Source organism: Idiotropiscis lumnitzeri, chromosome 3 (genome assembly GCF_059441095.1).
Source record: "Idiotropiscis lumnitzeri isolate Australia: NSW breed Sydney's pygmy pipehorse chromosome 3, RoL_Ilum_1.0, whole genome shotgun sequence".
In the NCBI taxonomy this organism is placed as follows: domain Eukaryota; kingdom Metazoa; phylum Chordata; class Actinopteri; order Syngnathiformes; family Syngnathidae; genus Idiotropiscis; species Idiotropiscis lumnitzeri.
Window position 1 is genome coordinate 17,853,914 of NC_142393.1, and position 20,189 is coordinate 17,874,102.

Below are 20,189 nucleotides of genomic sequence, written 5' to 3' on the forward strand. Positions count from 1 at the left end.
ATAAGCGTGATAAAACACCCACGCCATAACGTTCATGACAAATAACAAATATGCAATTGGTCATTTGCCTCTTGCATTTAAATATTTCCTCAATGTGTAGAAACATATCATTTCCATTCTGACCTTCCTGATAAATTTGATGAATTAAGCCCTGTGGCTTTGGCACAGGAACACTGGAATCCAGTGGCCAGTGCCTGCTGTATCCTCTCCATGACATTTCTGGCATGAAGAGTGTCTGGTGTGAGACCCATCATGGAAATTTTCTGCTGAAAGCGCATGTGTGTGCGCTTGTGCGTTTGCTTTCCGTGCAGGGCGGACCAGGCTCTCAGTACTCTCGCCATGAGGAAGTTTTGTGAAGATAAGGTGTCCACTTCCCTCCAGCCATCCCAAAACAGGTAGGCAGAGCGAGGAGTTGGGAGCAAATCTTGTTCTATAGTCTACTTGCTCCTTGCCTTGCCATGTACCTTGACAAATTGTTGTTCTCATCTTCTGAGTTTTTTCATTCGTGCAAATGTTTTAAATCTCTCACAGGTATATCTATTACTTTGGGGGTCTTCTGTCTGGAGCCATCAAGATGAACAGCAGCCCACTCTTCCTCCACCAAGTTCTCATCCCGTCTCTCCCCAACTTCCAAGGGGAAGGAGGTTGGTGTTTTTAATTTGTAATAATCTTACAAATAGGACAAGAGCAAGTCACAAATGGGGTTACGTATCTTGACATCAGTAAATGTCACGCTCATGTTACGATCTGAGTTTGTCAGGTCCATGCAGTCTAACAAAATGCACAATGGTAACACGTGATGTGCGGAACTGATGCCTCAACAGATCTTTCCTGCTGAATCCCAGCAATGTTAGCCACTCACATGTCGTAGTTGGTCACATTCAGCACATCACCCACACAAACACCAGTGCCTTTCTCTTTAATCTGATGATGGATTCCGTCGGGATGGGAGATAGCCGTCAGCGCATTCTTCTGGCTTCCTGATGATCATAAGTGCTCCAGCTGTCTGAATGTCTCTACAGGTTACTATCCCTTCCTGAAGATCTACCAGTCAATGCAGTTGGTCTACACTTCAGGCATATAGTGAGTCTCTTGGGTAAAAAAAAAAATCATGTGGATTACTTTTGTTTGCTTGTACGAAGCAATAGACCCTTTGTCTCTAAGTGTACGCTCATTGTCCTTTCGCTACTGCTTTTTGGGGCCCCATGAATTCAATCAACGCACTAGTGGCCTAGCATAGCATTGTTTTTAACTGTCACCGTTTTCCCTTCTTTCATGTTCAAGCGGGTTCTAAAACCAAATAAACTCAATACCGTATTTTGTTTTCTTCTTTTTTTTTTTTTTGTGGCAGTTCCCCACCAGATTCCGTAGATGGTGTTCTTTGATATTGTTTCTTTTTCTACCATTATTGGCTAGGAGCATTTATTTACTTAAATGTAGTAGGGATGTGCCGAACACACTTTGTTGGCAGCCAAATAAGTCTTTGTTTTTGAAGATCTGCCAATGCAGAATCCCGATCCGATACTTCAGCAATACATTTTATTTTTGGTCATTGATTTTAAGCTTTAATATAGAATGAGGGATTCCTCTGTTTGAGTGCATTTGATTTGTAGCTAATGATAAATAATCCATTTACATGGTTATTTATATACATATGGAGGATAAAATGACGAGTTTAAAAAAAAATCAATATGATGCAAAAGAAATACAAAACAATATCTGCCAGATGAATTTGAAAATCAGTTGCCCGGCATCGAGTGGCAAAGCCATCATTGTCTTTGTCCGTATTCGGTAACAAAGTCTACTTCATATCTTTAGTCACGCATTGTGTTCTCTGTTTGGTCGACAGTGACCTTCAAGGAAGTGGGGGACGGCGACTGTGCGTGACCATCGAACCTGCACTACTGCTTAAAGGTGACATCATGGTGAGTTCACACTGAAAGGAAATGACAGAGAATCCCCGATGAGGTTGATATTGTGACATTTTCCGAAACAAACATTTACTAAATAGGGCAATGCATGAATTCCTGTCATTGTCAATGTTTAAAAAAAAGTAGTTGTAATCTAAACACACCACCCCTGACTTAATTAGTTCTTCCTGGAGTCATGCAATACTGTGTTTTGGTAGTCTAAAAAGTGTTTTGGTAGTCTTTTGGCAATCATTCGTACTGTGCTTATATACTTCAGCCTCACTCTCTGCTGCTCCCTGCAGGTCAAATGTTACCACAGACGAGCCCAAAGTGCTGACAGGGACAATGTGTTCAGGCTCCAGTTCCACACTTGCACCATCCATGGAGCCCAACTGTGGTTTGGCAAAGGAGAATTGGACGAAGCTTGTACAGGTACGTTTACAGTGTATGAGAGGAGCAAACCATTTGCAACTGATATCAGTGTTCATACGCTTTTTGAGAAACAGTTTTCCCTGACTTCTCAATGACGTTTCCAAAAACGTTCAAGACTGAAATGGTTACACATTCCAATGACATAATTTCCTGCCTGGTTCTGTTTTTCCTGCATGGAATACAGAAAGTGTGAAACTAAGAATTGTTTTGTTGCGGTAGACCCAACGTTATAGTTAATGAAGCGTCACAGATGTACACTTTTGTGGATTTGTGTAACTGAGAACACATCTGTGGAATATGTTGGTCCGTATTAGAGGAAACAATTGAATTAGAGCCTCTGGTCAACCTTGTGGGCATCATGAGGAGACTTAATCTACTATGACTAGCTGATGTAATGTCCATGATCTGTAGAGCTAATCTTCAGAATCGTTATGGGTCCATGTTTTTCCTTTTTTTCCCCAAGATGAACGTTTTCCATTGGATGCCACAGTGGAGTTTGTCTTTTCTACTGGACCTGAGAAGATCAAAGGTCGGTGAGCTTCTTAACATGATAAATTCATCTCTGACTCAGAATCACAAGACAAATCAACGTCAATGTCAAAGCCAAACGGGAACCTAAGCTAATATCAGTAAAGCTTTATGGTCTCGTGAAGCTCAGCAAAGAAAAGCTGACCAGGGCCACCCAGACCTCATCAAAAGTTCCTCTTTATGCTCAGTTATTACCCCATCTGTTGTCATTGTTGCCTACCATTTCCTTCTATTGCAACACATTGAAACCAAGTGGCACTGATCAACTCAGATCTTCATGGTAACATTTGGGATAGTAAATTCAAACATGACCATTTTTTTCCTCTACGTTGCATTAAATTGGTTATTGGCTATTGCAGCATCAATAGATGAGTAAATAGTGTGGCAATATAAGCCTAGAACCATACTTAGTACACAACCAAAGTATGACAATAAATGCTGTTGTATCGCCAATTTTGGAAGTTTACAGAAATTTTGATGATGGAAAAGGGGGAAGAACTATAGAGATAATGAGACTCTTTGATTTCCAATTGCCTTCTCAATAACTACATATTGCATATGGCAAAATGTGAACTCATATCAAACATTTATGCATAAGTTTTACATCTCTCCACAGGTCGCGAGTACCACAAAAATGACCCAGCTGTCACGGTCGATTACAACACCGCTGATCCTATTGTTCGCTGGGATTCCTACGAAAATTTCAATCAGAGATACCAGGACAGTCTTGAGGGTAAAACATTATCCAATTTTAATGCCAATTTAAAGGGCAATTTATTTCTGCTGAATTCCGAGAGACGGTGCCTCTAAAAGTGCCAGTCACCCAAGTTACTATTACTTTTCATTCATAGGATGTTAAGATGGGCATATTCTGCCGATTAAACTTGATTCTGAGTAGTAACTAACTTTTGAATCTGGGGTGATTCTTATTGTGAGCATTTCTTTTCTTTTCTTTTTTGTCATGCAGTATTCTATCTGTTTCTGTAACTCTTCTAGTCTCTGTGTATCTATTTTGAAACCTACTCATGACACGCCTACACTCTAAGTAAGCCCAGTGGCCAAATCCAAATTCATCACATTCTTTTTGATGCCTTGCAATATCAAAGTACTGTTGATCAGTTGTTGCGTCGTCTCCTGACATCACAATGTGCACGGCATGATGAAGAGGACTATTAAAATACAAATTCTATTCGAACCAGGAAATTTAACAGTTGCACATGTGCATTCAAAAAGTTTAAAGTTGGTTAAAAATAAGTTTACCTGGAAAGGTTTTAGTGCACTTTTTGGTCGTCCTGAAATGTCATCTAAAAGTCCACAATCACTCTGCTGTCTTTTTGTCACAGATATTGCCCACACAAGAGGTCCTCTTGATGGCAGTCTCTATGCGCAGATAAAGAAGCGCCGTGACCCAAGTTCTGGTTCGCTTACCTCCACCAATGGCAGCAGCCCTGGAGCAGAGGATAGACCTGATCAATTCCTCTCCCAACGTTCTGACTCTGCCCTTTCGGCACATTCGAGCCCTTTTAACCAATCATCCATCCATCCTGACCATCATGAAGAGACGTTACGTCCACCGCCTCCGACCAGGCAAGAACGAGAGGAGCTTGAGCGTCTTCTTGGAGGCATAGAGGGAAACCGGAATGCTGAGCGAGAGACAGCCATCTTGGATGATGGCGATTCGTCACCTTCGGAACGAACCGGGACGCTGAGGCTCAGCCGGTCCTGTTCCTGCCGAGATGGATACCGATCTCAGCGCTGTGCAGAACCCGGATGTGACCAGACTCTCCTCATGCCAAATGGGTACTGCCTTGATCGAGCACCTGGTACCAATGGGCATCACGGGGCTTCTCCGATCCCCACGTCAGCTGTTCCTCCCTCGCACATGGACCTGTGCCAGCACTATAGTCCACACCCCCACCAGTCTCTCCCACCACCAGACCTGGTGTGGGATCGCCAAAGCAACCAACAACACTGCCTGCACCGTTCCTGCTCGGAAGCTACCTCGTCACGTCATCTCTGCTCCTACCCCTCGCCTGACCACAACCATTCTCACTACCCTCTGTCTGCACCATCTCGCCTCTGCTGCCGAGAGGATGATTACAGTCCCTATCACCTTCCTCCTCTGTCTCACAGCCACCACCATCACCACCCTCACCACCCCAAGTCCTCAGCGAGCCCACCCTATCACGAAGTAATGCTAATGGAGGGTCTGCCGCCCCCTGGCTGCTCTTGCAGGGACTGCAGCATCAGAAGAGAAGAAGCATCAGCAGCCTATCACAGCCTCAGGCTTGATCGGGGTAATGGCTATCACTGGGATAGAGAGGCAGAGATTCAACAGGCGGGGCTTCGAAGAACCAGAGAGGCAGAATTAGCCAGAGGAGGATCGGAGAGCCATTGGGAAAGGCGTGGCCGAGAGTTCTCCCTCCCCTGGGAGCGAGACAGAGAGGCGGAGCTCCAGTGGGAGAGGGAGAGAGAGGCAGATTATTGGCACAAGAGGGACACCATAACCTCCTATGGGCCACAGGGTCACAATCTCCCCGCCTTCACCTTTGACCCCTTGCCATCATGTCACCCTGCCTATCCAGAGGCGTCACGGTCCCACGCTCATTCGCACCTTGACCTCAAGTACAGCAGCAGTAGCAGCGGCTACCAAACACCCCGGCAGGTGTGCCCGTGCTCTCCTTACCAGCCGTCGCCGTCTGAAAGCAGGGGTTATGCCTCAGGCTACCAGTCCGAGTCCACTTCGCCGTTGCCACCTGCGTCTTCCATGATGGGGCCCTGTAGCCATAGCAATGGGTCAGCTGAGCATAATCACAGTCACCACCGTCACCATCCAGACGCACAACAATCATACACCTCTGACTCACACACTGGTGAGAGACGGACAGCACGCTTTGCATTCACATTCGGTACTTTTATTGCTGTTTTATTTATTGCCACTGATGAATTGCATGAATTTCTAATGTCATTTTGCAGACGGCATTCGTAACTCGGGTGAAAGTGTGGGTTGGAGGGACCACATCACCAATGGTTCCTTTAAAAGAAGCCACAGAGAGGGCCACGGTGCGTGCTCTACCCCATCAGACATGTCTGGGCCATCCACTCCCGTCCATACCAGCAGTCCTCTACGTACAGAAGAAAGGTATTAAAAGTTTATGTAATGTTGAAACCCAACATAGTGCAAGGTTGAAAATATTGAGTCGTTTGTATTAGAACAACAAGCTCTCTGATCAACAATTATAACCCTTTATCACACTACTTTCACGTTTCTGCTTTCAACTTTGTGAGAACAGTTTGGGGAAACCCCTTCTCTTCACCCGTCATGATTGCGGGATATTCCACGTTAACTTTAAATAGCTTCCAAATGTATTGTCTGTATTGGATCCAGATGGAACTAAACAGCATCTGAAATTGCTGGGCAGATGATTTTTTTTCGATTTTGATCTGGAAAATTCATGTTGAAGATTATGCCCACCATTAATAATTTTGTGTATATATTTTAGTCCCAGTCCAGGGAGAGAGTACGGGATCCGGAAAGCAGTCATCAGCAGTGACCATGAAGCATCGCAGCCCCAGGATGGACACTACTCTTCTGGTAACATCATCCAGGAGTCCACGGACATCCCAAGAAGCACCTCACCTTTGAAAAGCCAACCGTCAAACACCACCTCACTCACACAAACAGACTCCCACAACCACTCCACAGCACCAACTGTTCTGCCCCCTGCAACAACCACCCCACAGCAGCACTGTCACCATGATGGACCATCATCAACACGCAACACTTGTTTGGACTCTGTGCCGACAACCGTGTCAAGCCAGGGACACCTCCACCCCTCTGCATCGACTTTCCAAGCCTCACCAGCACCGTCCCACCACCCCCAACATCCCACTTTGGAGACGGCCCATCCGTCTGAGGCAGCCGCTGTGCCTTCTTCGTCGACTCAGGCAGTGTGTCACCCTCCAAGCCAGACCCAGGCCAACAGCTTGGTCGCCAGTCACTTAAAGCAGGTCAATGGATGTTCTTCTCCAACCAGGAGTTCTCTCCCTGAAGCCCCCAAATCTATCAGCAGCCCCAATTCTACAAATTCTCCCACTGCCCCACCCCTTGCATTGTCTTCAATCCAGGCCGCGCCCGGCACTATCGAGGGATCTCCGGTTTCAGATAGCCCTGTTCCTGGCTTTGCCACTCTGGGTCGGAAGTTAATGATGAGCGGCTCTGACCTCCACCATCACAACCACATTCCTGTGCAGCACGGACCCCCTCATCACCCCTACCCAGGGATGGAACACAATCCAGCTGTCGACATCAATAAGAGACATTACTACTCTGCTCACCCCCAACAGCTTCATCAAATATCTGTCTCCAATTACTCCACCATCTCCATCCCGCTTCCTCACCCACAGCCGCCTCTACCGGAGAAACGCCACGCTCAACCCGGCTCACCCACCGGAGAAGCGGACGCTCAGAAACCAACCGTGAGCCACTCCAGCAATACTCAGCATCAGCACCATGTCACCTTCTCGCCAACTGTGGGAGAAATTGCACCGTGTGAAAACCAGAGTGATGTTGGGTCGGAGGAGCCGGCGGGTGGAAACAGAGTCAGTGTAAAGTTTGTCCAGGACAGTTCGAGATTCTGGTATAAGCCCGGCATCTCCAGAGAGCAAGGTGAGTTTGAAAAAGGATGTTCTGTATTCTGCAGAGCACCCTCAAATCCAACACATTTCATTCAGGGAAGTTGGTCAAACTATGAAGAGCAGTTCGCTCCCAGGCAAACAGTCACTCACCCCTTGTTCTTCAAGTGGACTTTGGTTACCATGGTAACCAGGATAGCATTAGGGCGTTACGACTGGACAAGCAGCTGCTTTTTCTCAGTGGTCCCATGTTGCAAACCTTGCAGAATTATTTCCATTACGCAATCAAGTATATGCTATTTTTCACAAGATAATCCTGATAATGCTGCAAGCTCAGCAAAAACAGCGGCTCTGCTTATTTTTAGGCTTTGACGTTGTGCAGTGACGCACTTCATCACTTAAGAGACATTTTTTATGTTCCATTGTAATTATATATTTTCTAACTTTCGGTCAATATTGGAAATAAGCCAAATCCTAACATTTTGGTTTTGCCTCATCGTAGCAATCGTTGCTTTGAAGGAGAGAGACCCTGGGACCTTTCTGATCAGGGATAGTAATTCCTTCCAAGGGGCTTATGGCCTGGCACTGAAGGTGGCCACACCTCCTCCTAATGTCAACCAGCACAACAGCAAAGGTAAAAAAAACAAGCAAACACAGCTCACACATTTTTATACATATGCCTGTAATGTCTTCTGCGTTCAATTACATTTATGTTCACGGTTTTAGGAAGTTTAAATGTGTTAAAGTTGGTGGGAGGGGTAAAACTATATAAATGTTTTTTTTTTTTTTTCATTTTCGCCTATTGTGGATGTGTCCGGTCGTATCCTCTGTGATCGAAGGGGGTTCATTGGATGTTCATTATAGTGGTTGTAGTTTATAGGGGTGTCAAATTGATATAAATGGATAAAGTAAATTCCTAAACTCACAACTAAGTCAGCATTAGCTCTTCTTCACATTGTGTTTAGTGTATCTCCTATTGTGGCTGGTGGCGTTAAACTTTATCATTAATAATGACTGTATATTAACAGCCTTTCTTTCTTGTGACAGCAGGCGACCCTCTGGAGCATTTAGTGAGGCACTTCCTCATCGAGACAGGCCCCCGAGGAGTGAAGATTAAAGGCTGTCAGAATGAGCCCTACTTTGGTAGGCCTTTCACCACGTCTCTCAAGGAAAAATGCTTTCAAGCCGATATGTGACGGGTAATTGAGTTGTTTTAATGTGCATCTGTAGGGAGTCTGTCTGCATTAGTTTATCAACACTCCATCACACCAATCTCCTTGCCCTGCACTCTGAAGATCCTTGAAAAAGGTTAGTACTCCTTTATCTTGAATGCATTAATCACATCTATTGCTTGTCCAGTAAAATTTGCTTTAAGTGTGCATATTACTTATGTGGACTAATTGTGTTTTGCGTGTTGTCAGATCTGATAGGAGATGTGCCAGAAGTTCAGCCTGTAAGCAACATCAGCACTGCAGCTGACCTGCTTAAACAAGGAGCAGGTGAGTTCAATTAGCTTCTTAGAAAATATGGGCAGCTATTTATATTTTGTGTTAACATTATTTATTACAGTTTTGGCAAAACAGTACAGCACATTAATTGGTCCAAGAAAGTATGTTGAAATGATCCAATCTGTTTGAGAGACAAGCTTTGTATGTCAGCGAGGAGCTAAGTTTAGCTTGGGTTGTTGCAGGGGAGTGTTGGGTGCAAGTGCGTGTATATGAGCAATTTAGAGTACACTTTAAGTGATTTGGGATATTTACAGTTCAACTACACAATTTTTATGTATGCATTGCATGTAGTTGCATCTGCTGTGTTTTCGCTTACGGTGCTTCTCGTCTCTCAGCCTGTAACGTCCTCTACCTGAACTCTGTGGAAACGGAGTCTCTGACCGGCCCTCAGGCCATCGCCAAAGCAACAGATGCTACACTGGGTAGCAGTCCGCGCCCCGCTGCCACCGTTGTCCAGTTCAAGGTGACGTCGCAGGGCATCACGCTGACCGACAGCCAGCGCAGGTACGAATTGTCACAAAATCTCTTAAATCCTGTGTGCCAAATGAAAAGCATGTAAGTCCTTGAATTCTCCATAGATGTGAATGTGAGTGTAAATGTTTGTTTGCCTAATGGTGACATACAGCAGCGACTCTGCTGCAATCGGCTCTGATGGATACATAAAGTAAATTAAATTAGCCTGTGACTTGTTTCCCAGTGCTATATCCTCTCAAGTCTTCTGTGGCGTTCTGTCTGTCTTCTTCTAGGGTTTTCTTCCGCAGACATTACGCAGTGAACAGCGTAACCTTCAGTAGCCTTGACCCCAAGGACAGAAGGTGGGCCAGCCAGAGATTGTTATTGTCTAGCTGCAGTTGGAAGTGAAACTAACCGAAAATCTGCAGATTGCACCCTGGATCACTTGGCTGCATCTGTTGCTGTGATCCTCGCATGGTTGTTTGTGTATTATCAGATTTAGGAGCGCTTTTATGCATGAGAGTTTGTGCGTGTGTGCGTGTGTGAGAGCATGCTGGCTGCAGCTGCCTGAGCCTGCTCTCTTTCTTTCTCTTTGAATAGGTGGACTAACTCAGACAACACCACTGTTAAGTAAGTGCTCTGTTGTTTGTTTGGTTACTAGCGTGACAAAGCTTGCATGCTTCATTATAAAGACTAGTGAAAAAAGTACAGTCAACTTCCGCTATTCATGGGGGATCGGGACCAGGCTCGTGAAAATCTGTGTATAATTGACAGGCATTGAAAATTAGTGGAATTTTTTTTCATTCCTCAAAATACACTGATAAACGTTCACTATATGTTTTCGATGAAAAATCGGAGGGGGCAATGAGGGAAAAAATGTAGAGAAAAATTCACACACAATTCCAACTTTCCGGTTTTGAATCTCAGCTCAGTTGTTCTTTGGCGTTTGCATGTTTTCTTTCTGTAAGTTCTCTCTGGCAGCTCCAGCTTCCTCCATTCAGCCTGTCATCTAAATTGTCCATCAGTGTAAATGGTTTTATGTTTTTGTGTTTTGGCGATTGGTTGGCGGGTAAACCGCATCTTGCTGAGCTAGCTTGCAAGCATGCTAATGATTAGCGAAATTGGAAAAGGAGGAATGGATGATCATGTTAGATATCATTGCGAATTACTAGATTCAGTCAATACCACACTGAGCAGTTATATGATATTTGTTAAGTGAAATATTGTTGCTGGTGTTTGTACTGTAGAAAAGTAATTTGAGGTACTAGGGGAAGGAACCACATTTCTAATTTGGGTCCTGAGCTGAAAGGTTTGGGAAACCCTTGCTGCGATTGATGAGACAAGTTGACCAAATCCTGTCCCCCGCTTTTCGTTCTCCTCTTCCCTCAGAGTTTTCGGTTTTGTTGCCAAGAAGCCGGGCAGCTTGGCGGAGAACGTCTGCCACCTGTTTGCCGAGCTGGACCCAGAACAACCTGCCTGTGCCATCGTCAACTTCATCAACAAGGTCATGTTGTCGCAGCGCCGGTAGAGAGGAGCTGCTTTCAGTGTGAGCTTGGGTCCTAACGTCGCTGTTAGGATTTGCATGTTTAGGAGCGAATCGGACTGACGGCTTTGGGACGCTTTTAGAGCAAAATGAAGTACAGTACGTTTTATCTCAACTCCGAAAGGGGAGGGACGGCGGACTGTGCGAGCATTTGAGCTGGCCTGGCTTGCAATTCTGAAGAACAAACACACCTCAAAGGAACGGTTACAAAAAGACCAAAACATTTATGAAAATGTTATGACTAAATTCCCAAGACTTCACGTTTCTGCCAAATTTGGAGATGATGAAGTAGGTCAGATGTGATCCGTGTTGGACAAACAAAACAAGTTTGCTCAAAACATTTTGGTATTTGACCACACTTATTTTCTTTTTTTTAGTGCATTACATGAGCATTACATACTAGAGCTAGTTATTGTAATTTGGATAACCGATTTTTTCTTATTCAATAAGCACATTCTTAAAGTAAAGCACTGATAGATGTTTGTTGGGTTTTTTTTCTCCATCACTCCAATTTGCCCCAAATTTAAGTTGAAAACTGAGAGAACCAGGTGTGTGAAACCAAACGTGCAGAGGCGAACGAGATGATTTGTAACATCACAAAGTGATGCATTCAAACGGCTGACACTAAAAAATCAAAAGCAGACCAAAGACCTGATCCTGTTTAGTGTCACATATGTACAGTAACGCACGCCATCATTAACAAAAATCCCGATGAACTGTTAATGACATGTTCGAGACTGCTGAGCGTAAATAGGAATGTTGACTTTTAAACCGTGTGCGTCGGAGGCAGTTTGAAAGTATTTAGGTGACCAAGTGTCATTCCGTCCGCTCTTAACTAAAGTAACGCAAGTGAAACAGGAAAAGGAGACGTTGGGAAGGACGTACAGTGTTATTGTGCTATTATTGTATTGAGCGTAATTTTCACAAAGAGGCCATGTACTTAGCCAAAGATGAAGCACTCTTGTATGAATTAATAAGCTTTTTACCCAGCTATATTTTTGTACTTAACTGCTCCTTGTAGCTCTGCCAGGCATTTTAGTGTCGCCTTCGTTAAAAAAACAAACAAAAAAAAAACATTACGTTTATATCAGCAATAATATATTGTGGTCTTTGTATTATATCTCCATGGTGATCTCTATATTGAGTAGTAATATATTTTCACATGCAGCTATAGGAACATGTATGAGACATAACAAAAGGAAAGTTGTTTTGTTTGAAAAGGATATTCTGCTATTTTGTATTCAGAAAATAGAATAAAGTGATGATGTGGTACATGACATGTTTGTGAGTCACTGGTTATTTTAGGACTGTGGTGGGGGGTTCTGGAAAAAAGAATGAAAATGTTCACATTCATAGTATTTATTCCTATTTCCTTTAATGCTTCTTTAGCCTTAGAACACACATATCAAAGTGATTATTTTAAAACATCTGCTCAATTGTTGTACTCAGAGAAAGCATAATCATACACTTAGCACCCTATTAAAAAAAAAAAAACGTTGACAAATTTATACAGAAGCAACACAGCACTCAAGTAAAACAAGCACCCAGGATGAGGCAAATCGATGTTAACAGCAGAAGTAGATTCTCCAGTGTGACCTTATATGTATTTGCCTTATGATGCCATCAAACCGTTCAAATGAGTACATTTGTAGATATCAAATTATATAGATGTCCACTTAGATTACAAATTAGTTTTGGCCTCATTAAATGATACAGCCAGACTAATATTTGCAACCATGAACCGCATTTCCAAGGCAATTTTGCTTTTGCTTTACAATAGGGTTTGCCATCGAAACGGCAGGGTTTGTTCTCTTTTTAACAAAAGCCTTGACTGTTACAGTGTGTAAACTGCACAATGTTAGATGTAGCGGCAAAAAATAAATATAAATACATTCTCCCTTAAAGAGCTTATCTTGGGCAAAAACTATTCGACTACTACTCCACGACTACAATGTGAGTGCTTTGTCAGAGGTTTGAGAATTGTTTTGGGGTACCTGAATCCTCCCCCCTCCCAAAAAAAAATCAATCAACAAGTAACCTTCTTTAGGAAGCTGCTCAATTCAAGAGGCAATTTGGTCATAGAACTTGATCATGTGCGAGCTTCGACCAACACTCCAGAGAACAAATTCTCCATCCCTCCCCATTGCTGAGATAACTAGTATTAGCTGGGGGCCAAGAAGGGGTGCCAGAGCTGGTATGTGCTGTTGGAGCCGCAGTCGACGTAGTGATACGCTTCCAGGCTGTTCTGGGACGTCCGTACCATGTGGGATGTTTTCACCGAGGTTCTGAAAACACAGGCAGGCCCGTGAATAAAGACAATTGCTACAAGCATGGAGAGCACACTGCTGACACTGGCATTGACACATGAATGTAAAGACATACGTACTGCATAAAAACAAGGATGTTGTGGACCTTGATACCGTGCATGGTGCAGAAGGCACTGAAAAGACACAAAAGGAGACTTTTCAATTAAGTACAACGAATAGTAAAAGAAAACATAATTTGTATTTTCACTCTGGCAGGCACACTTCCATCACCGAGATTACACTTGTCAGTTGGTGTGCAGATATGTGCAAATGGAAGTACATTGCCAAACACAAATGCATACTATAAGCCAGGTGGGCCACAATGGGTTCTAAGCAGATGGATGGAGTGTTTTGGTAACCTCACCTCATCTGATAAACAAAAAAACCATTTAATTTTAAATGAAAGTGAACAAAGGCATTACAACAATATACATATTTGACACACCACAGTATTTAGAAAATAAAACATTTCCAAGGTTTATTCATTAAATTATTTTCAAGTTCGGCGGGACAGATTAAAACGTTTAACGGGCCGCATGTGGCCCCTGGGCCGTAGTTTGCCCACGCCTGCTATAAGCGGACAGGCAATCCACTATTTGTACGCCATCAATTACAAAGTCAATTTTCCACAACGTGTTCACTTTAAAACGGTGGGCTCTAGGTCGTTAAGGCATCTTTAATACTATTTTAAACACTATGTACTCCCAGAGCAACATTTACAAGCTGTAAATAAAATACTTCTATTTTTCCACAACTTCAGACTTACTACACATATCGCGCACTGCTGCCAATCTCCACGCTGACTGTGTAGTTGACCTGGACAAAAATGAAGAAGGAGAAAATTAAGCAGACATTGTAAGTGCTTCCACGCCATAATGACGACATCTCTACTGATAACGTACCTGACGCTCGCTAAGGGGTAAGATGGTGGTGGCCATGTTAAGCTGATGCGTACCGATCACCGTCTTCATGTAGAGCACCTGACAGCTGACACTCTCCACAAGCACTGAGAAAAAGTTAGGGTTGCTGACGTTCAGCGTGTTCTGTAGGAAATAGAGGTGAGTACAAATGAGTTACACTTAACAACTGTAAAGCGAGCCCTAGAAAACTGACTTTTTATTACCTGGATACAAATAGTTGGGTGTGTGGGGATGTCTGCACACTCAATTGCAAGATTACACAATCAAGTACATAGTTTTTATAAGATGCCTTTTTGTTTACAAAAGTTAAATAAAGCTGCCATGTTAGCACTGATTAGCGTGACTGGTAACAGGTTCCTTCTGAAATTCATTGCAGTTGTCGGTAATTGTGTACTAATTCGAAGAAAGGCAAATTTTGTCAATTTTAGTAAAACGAAATGGATAAAATATTATTTAAGATGGTTGAAAGACTAGTTGGCATCTTAATGGCGACATATTACGGAAATTAAATTTTTAATTGATTGTACGGTGTTCTTTGGTCCATATCAAAAACACTGTACAAATATTCATCGTAATTTGGTGGCATGGTGATGAAGTGTTGCATCCACAAGTGAAAATCTCTTTGTTGGGGCTCTTTCCTCTTCAGGCTATCATTTATCTTTTGTGAGTGTGTGTGAGGTAGTGGACTGGGCTGCAGATTGAGGGGAGCACACACCGTTAAGTTCATCTGGACTTTGTAGGTTACGGGGTCAAAGTGCACCTTCACCGTGCATATCCCATCATCCACCACAATCACTGATCGCGGGAAGAGGAAGAAGGCCACCAGCACGGACGCAAGGAAACACAGCACGACGGACAGAACCACGTACAGCTTGCTGTGATGACAATTTGGACGTTCGGTTATAACGCAAACGTGACATGCTCGATAGTGTGTGTGCGCTGATGACTTACGTTCTTTGAGGCTGCAGCCTTTGGTCGGTATATGGGATCAAAGCAACCAGTTCGTTGACTTGAGCTAATGGAGAGAGACAGTGAGAGATGCTCTACTACCCCTCCGTGATCAAAAAGAAACAATTGGCATCACTACAGGGGAGCCTTTAATTCACACACCACTTAGGTTCAGTGAAGTACACTTGCATGATAGTTATGAATGTTCATTTAATTTAATTCAATCAGTACTTCAGTGATCACGTCTTCAACCAATAAATGAATCTGTATGAGGAATGAATTTTTGTTCTCAATGTAATTATTATTCCTTAAACAAAGCTACAAATTTTAGCAGTTGCACGAATATTTTCATTTTTGTTTAAAAATCAAACTTGTCACCCTCGAGAAACAAGTTTAATTCAGTCCGGGACCATGCTTGTAACTCAAAGCACTCATCTTTCAAATTGTTCTCCTCCATTCAGAAGAACACAGAAACATGCGTATGATTGAGCTCTTAACATGTTTTTTTTTCTTGCAAAGTATCTTCTTTTAGTAGATTTTCGGTAAGCTGCAATCTGTTTGAGTACTATTTTTTTAAGTACATTAATCACGTAACAGACACTGAGTTGTGTATGAAATGCGCTACATAAATAAAACTGCCTTGCGTTACCTTTTGCAAGCTCTGAAAGTACACAAATATAAGACTTTAGCTATGGTCACGGCAATAAAGTTTTCCAGAGTGTCGACTGTGGCGAACATCAAAACAACGACAAAAGTATTTCCTACTTGAAGATGCTAACAGCTGTATGCTAATAGTTTATCCACCTGTTTTACTGACCCGATGGTATGCGCCCACTTCCTTGACACGCCGGGCACGTTATGCTATCTCTCCCGGTGAACTCCACGTACGGAAACTGGGCGATGTCCTCCCTCCTGACGAGCCCATCCAAAGAGTCGTCGTCGGATTCCGTCGGCGTATTTTCACGTGGCCGCCCAGAGCCCTTCAGTCTCTCCCATAGTAGCGACAGTCTGCTGCCGCCGAAGCGATAGAACGCGCTCCCCATGGCGGAAGGCTTTCCTCTGCTGTCAATGCCTTCGTCTGCAGGTTGGTGACAACGAGATGTTTGTGCACAAACGACAACTTTTAAGCTTTCGTTGCAATGACAGTTGAGTTTAGTTCAAGCTAGGAAACAAAGAGCTACACCTGTGAACCACCACTATGAGCTAATGCACGGTTAATCACAATGGACACAGACACGAATCAAAAGTAGTCACCTGTAGTCTACTAACTACAAAGATCACAACTTTTCACAATGAAAGCGTCTACCTTCTCAGTTTGTTTCCATCACAGAAGTACGAGTGAGGAGGAGTACGGCAACTTCATTTTGTCGTGTTGCATTCATGTGAACTACGTACGTTTGCCAATTGTCAGTAAGCGTGATGAGGCATCCTGTCGTGTCCAGTTTGTGACGTTTTGCTTTGGTAACAGCCACATGCTAAGGTGGATTTAGAAACGGTTGGAACATGGTTATCATTAGTTCAGGGACACTCTTCATATAGTTATTGTACTGCGAATCACACAACGATATAAGATAAAGTGATTTCGATTTCCGAGTATCGTTAAATCATCTTCAATCATAATTTTTAGTGCACATAAAAATCGTTCGGTGCCCTTTTCTAAATGACTTATGATTCTCCTGGCCTAGGTTTATATGTGTAGATATGTCATTTATATAACTGAGGATATTTTTCTTTCATTTTGACAGATTATTAAAATAATACAATTTACGTTTATTATTATTATTTTTATTTTTATTATTATTAATAATAATAAACATTAATTTAATACACATATTTAACACAAGTGAGTTGTATAGCCCGTTCGAAACATTAATTGCCCATATCTAACTTGCAGTATGGGACCCTTCAATCAGATAGCTTACTTGACACTTGGGACGTACTGGGACCAAAATTCAAATTTCTGATTAGTATTCAAATTTGTTAATTTGAATTACATGTTGCGTATGACATTTCATTCATCATTAAAGTCCAAGGGCTTGTTTTTGTATTTTTAGTACACTACGTATTTTGAGGTTGTGGTTTTGCATGCTGCATACTGTTAATAAGTCAGAAAAATGTGTTGTTTAAAGATGAATTGTTTTCGCACATTAACTCAGTCGGGCTATAATGTTCGTTTAGAAATGCAATTCCTTCTTATGCTGTTAGTCGTCATCTGAATAAACGTTATAGTAAGTCTCTTATTGAATATTTTTTTTAAATAATTGAATACATTATAATGTATAGTATTATAAATAATAATTATCTCATTCACTACAAGGTGAGTAAAAAAAAAGGATCCTTGACGTCTTTGGTAGTAAATGAGTATTGTTTTTGTTTTTAGCTAGACTATTTTACATATTTTGCATACACATGAAAACTTTTTAGCATTTACGAATGACCTGGCTAATGTATGAAAAACCATATGCGACCATAGACCACAAAAGTGTTCCCACCCTTGACAGCACAGGCATTCGAAATGCCATGTGACTGAAATAGTTGGGAGGTGCTGCTCCCTACCGTTCAAGAGGCAATAAACCATTCACCATGGAAACGTTTGTAAACATGCAAAATTGATCTGTTTCATGGGTCAGTGTCTGTCTGATTTCATTGATTGTAAATACGTATATGTATATTATGTTTGTATGTTAAGTATGCAATTATTTGTGTACATGTTTCATGTATTAAGAGTTAATTAAAGTATTCTCCACTTTGGAGAATGGCGTACTCTTCTAGTATATTCTGTTTTTCCAACTTGAATGCTTTATTTTTGTATGGTCTGGAACTATTTGACAACCATATTCTAATTATTTCGAGGTTACAAATGGCGTGCAATGAAGTCCCATGTAACTGTTGTATTTGTATGACCTAGAAATGTTTTCCATACCGTTGTAAACCTCGTGCTCCCCCTACAGTCAGTTGGACACTATCGTGATTGTTTTTTTTCGATAAGCACAAGGGGACGCTGTCTGCAAAGATATTAAACAGGACAAACTTCTCAACTCGTACGTCAGTGCCCCCCCCCCAGTTTTTAATTAATCATTGACAGCGGAATGTTTACCGACACCTTTCGTAACGTAACAATTAAAAGAATATATTTCATGGCACAGCGTTTAGCTCTAAAGTTATTCTCCCACCCAAGTACTAACCTTCTTCTGTGAAGTACTGTATACGAGTGTCCATAATGCAGGGTTGTGTGATTAAAAAAAAAAAAATAGTATAAAAATATTTTTTTTTCACTGCTCATCAAACAAAAACCTCAAATTATTTAGGCATCGATGACGCTCGCACGCCTTTTGGTCACAGTCACCTACACGGCTATTCATGCAGTCGTGGTGACTAATGTATTTTTTCACTAGTGTGTCTGTGTGTGAGAGAAAGTGAGTGCGTGAAGCATTGTAGGGAAAGTACAAATAGAAATGTGTTTTATAGCTCTCGACAAACAGCCGTCACAGTGGCGTTATTTAGTGCACTTAAAGGGCAACGTTGTCAGGCTTGTCTGTCCATGGTTGAATACTGTCTAATTTGCCAGTATAGCAGCTGTGTTAAAAGTCTTTGTTGCATTTCAACATGAAAACTATTAGTTATTGTAAACGATATCTTTGATGGAATTTTAGGAGAAGTTTGATGCAACACGTGAGGATGTAGATACAAACACTTATTCCATTGTTTCCCAACCTTTATTGAACCAAGGCACATATTTTACATGAGAAAAATATCCTGGAATACCACTAAACAAACATGTTACAAAAAGTGTACTACTGAAATTATGTTGATGTCTTCTTCGTTTGCTTACACATTTTCTTACTGAGTAGGATATTTAGAGAAAATTATTGTTGTAAAAATCATCAACAGGCAGATACACAGTTAATTGTACCTTTTGCCATCTATTGGAAGAGCATTTAATTGTATAATTTTATCTGTTGCTATATGTTACTGGTCCAGAGAGTTGAAAAAAAAAATACATTATTTCCAGTAAATTAATCATAATTTTCCAACCTACTAAGTGAAAGTGGAGAATTTGTACATAATGCCCATTTACGGCACACCAGTTGATAAGGAAAGACTTTTTCTGTGCACAGTTGAACCTCAAATTCAAATCTTGCGTCATTAGAATCATTCTCATCATCAGGAAAAGTATGCCTTTAACGTCGTACTAAAACTTGGAGGTCAAAATGTGTTTTACTTTGTCTTTTTTGTGTGCTGCCCACAGAAAGGTACCCGAGGTGGCAAGTTGACATGCATTCTACAACCCATCCTCTTTACTGTACATGACCTTCATCAAAGGGTGAGTTTTATTTATTTTGTATTGTACAGGGATTAATCCAGGCCGTAAAGTTGAAAATAGTTTTATGATGGAGACATTGTGACCCTGGAATAGATTCATTGAATTTCCATTATTTTCAATGGGAAACATTCAAATTTAAACTGAAGCTTGAGAAGCGCCCCAGTACTGTTGGTGGCACAGTAATTAAATTAACATTGTACATGAAAATTGTACAGCTGGTACGGTGGTCGACTCGTTAGCACGTCCGCCTCATAGTACAGAGGTCGTAGGTTTGATTCCAGCCTCGACCTTCGAGGGTGGAGTTTGCATGTTCTCCCCATTGCCTGCATGGGTTTTCTCCGGGTTCCTCGGTTACCACCCACATTCCAAAGACATGCATGGTAGGTTGATTGGAGGCTCTAAATTGCCCCTAAGTGTCATCGTTAGCGCGAGTAGTTGTTCGTCTATGTGTGCCCTGCAATTGGCTGCCAACCAGCTCAGGGTGTACCCCGCCTACTGCCCAAAGATAGCTGGGATAGGCTCAAGCACGCCTAAGGATGAGCGGCGTGTATAATGGATGAGAATTGTATTTTGCTAAAAAATAGTAATAAAGTAATTTATATCAGTTTTGACAAGAATCAATAGATTCAGTTTTTATGGGTTTGCCAAATGACTTCTGCTGCAGATGAGGTTGCTCCAAGAA

The 20,189-nt window shown here is 42.1% G+C and overlaps 2 protein-coding genes and 1 long non-coding RNA gene across 9 annotated transcripts in view; 2 read left to right on the forward strand and 1 right to left on the reverse strand.

Annotated features, from left to right (window-relative positions):
• Positions 1 to 12,286, forward strand: part of tns2a (tensin 2a) — a 42,592-nt gene extending 30,306 nt beyond the window's left edge. For 3 of the 6 annotated variants that reach the window (XM_088289508.1, XM_088289510.1, XM_088289513.1), the window contains exons 11-28: positions 312 to 395; positions 532 to 644; positions 1,023 to 1,083; positions 1,850 to 1,925; positions 2,213 to 2,342; positions 2,806 to 2,871; positions 3,487 to 3,603; positions 4,214 to 5,743; positions 5,847 to 6,012; positions 6,374 to 7,539; positions 8,008 to 8,139; positions 8,553 to 8,648; positions 8,736 to 8,813; positions 8,927 to 9,004; positions 9,349 to 9,517; positions 9,760 to 9,828; positions 10,067 to 10,096; positions 10,856 to 12,286. In XM_088289508.1, coding sequence (XP_088145634.1) covers positions 312 to 395; positions 532 to 644; positions 1,023 to 1,083; positions 1,850 to 1,925; positions 2,213 to 2,342; positions 2,806 to 2,871; positions 3,487 to 3,603; positions 4,214 to 5,743; positions 5,847 to 6,012; positions 6,374 to 7,539; positions 8,008 to 8,139; positions 8,553 to 8,648; positions 8,736 to 8,813; positions 8,927 to 9,004; positions 9,349 to 9,517; positions 9,760 to 9,828; positions 10,067 to 10,096; positions 10,856 to 10,994 — 4,300 coding nt within the window. In that variant the 3' untranslated portion in view covers positions 10,995 to 12,286. The remainder of the gene's footprint in view (positions 1 to 311; positions 396 to 531; positions 645 to 1,022; positions 1,084 to 1,849; positions 1,926 to 2,212; positions 2,343 to 2,805; positions 2,872 to 3,486; positions 3,604 to 4,213; positions 5,744 to 5,846; positions 6,013 to 6,373; positions 7,540 to 8,007; positions 8,140 to 8,552; positions 8,649 to 8,735; positions 8,814 to 8,926; positions 9,005 to 9,348; positions 9,518 to 9,759; positions 9,829 to 10,066; positions 10,097 to 10,855) is intronic. The other 3 variants (XM_088289509.1, XM_088289511.1, XM_088289512.1) reach the window with 3 other exon arrangements.
• A 66-nt stretch (positions 12,287 to 12,352) lies between these two features.
• Positions 12,353 to 16,625, reverse strand: tmem106c (transmembrane protein 106C). Of its 2 annotated transcripts, none has more exons than XM_088289515.1 (8): positions 16,490 to 16,625; positions 16,001 to 16,261; positions 15,187 to 15,250; positions 14,951 to 15,110; positions 14,218 to 14,358; positions 14,082 to 14,131; positions 13,396 to 13,449; positions 12,353 to 13,294 (listed from the first exon to the last, which is right to left on the reverse strand). In XM_088289515.1, the coding sequence occupies exons 2-8, from the start codon at positions 16,224 to 16,226 to the stop codon at positions 13,171 to 13,173; spliced, it is 819 nt and encodes a 272-aa protein (XP_088145641.1). In that variant the 5' UTR covers positions 16,227 to 16,261; positions 16,490 to 16,625; the 3' UTR covers positions 12,353 to 13,170. The 2 variants fall into 2 exon arrangements, with proteins under 2 accessions (XP_088145641.1, XP_088145642.1); XM_088289516.1 differs by having other exon boundaries at positions 16,438 to 16,572.
• Positions 15,921 to 20,189, forward strand: part of LOC148340195 (uncharacterized) — a 62,227-nt gene continuing 57,958 nt past the window's right edge. Inside the window, exons 1-2 of the long non-coding RNA XR_015842448.1 lie at positions 15,921 to 16,267; positions 19,433 to 19,507. This is a non-coding gene — a long non-coding RNA (uncharacterized LOC148340195). The remainder of the gene's footprint in view (positions 16,268 to 19,432; positions 19,508 to 20,189) is intronic.

Coding starts and splice junctions, on each gene's coding strand:
- tmem106c (XM_088289515.1), bottom strand. CDS start 16,226: ATGGGGAGCGCGTTCTATCGCTTCGGCGGCAGCAGACTGTCGCTACTA. Junction 14,132..14,217: donor TACCCCTTAGCGAGCGTCAG/GTACGTTATCAG, acceptor ATTTTTGTCCAG/GTCAACTACACAGTCAGCGT. Junction 13,450..14,081: donor AGCAGTGCGCGATATGTGTA/GTAAGTCTGAAG, acceptor GTGTCTTTTCAG/TGCCTTCTGCACCATGCACG.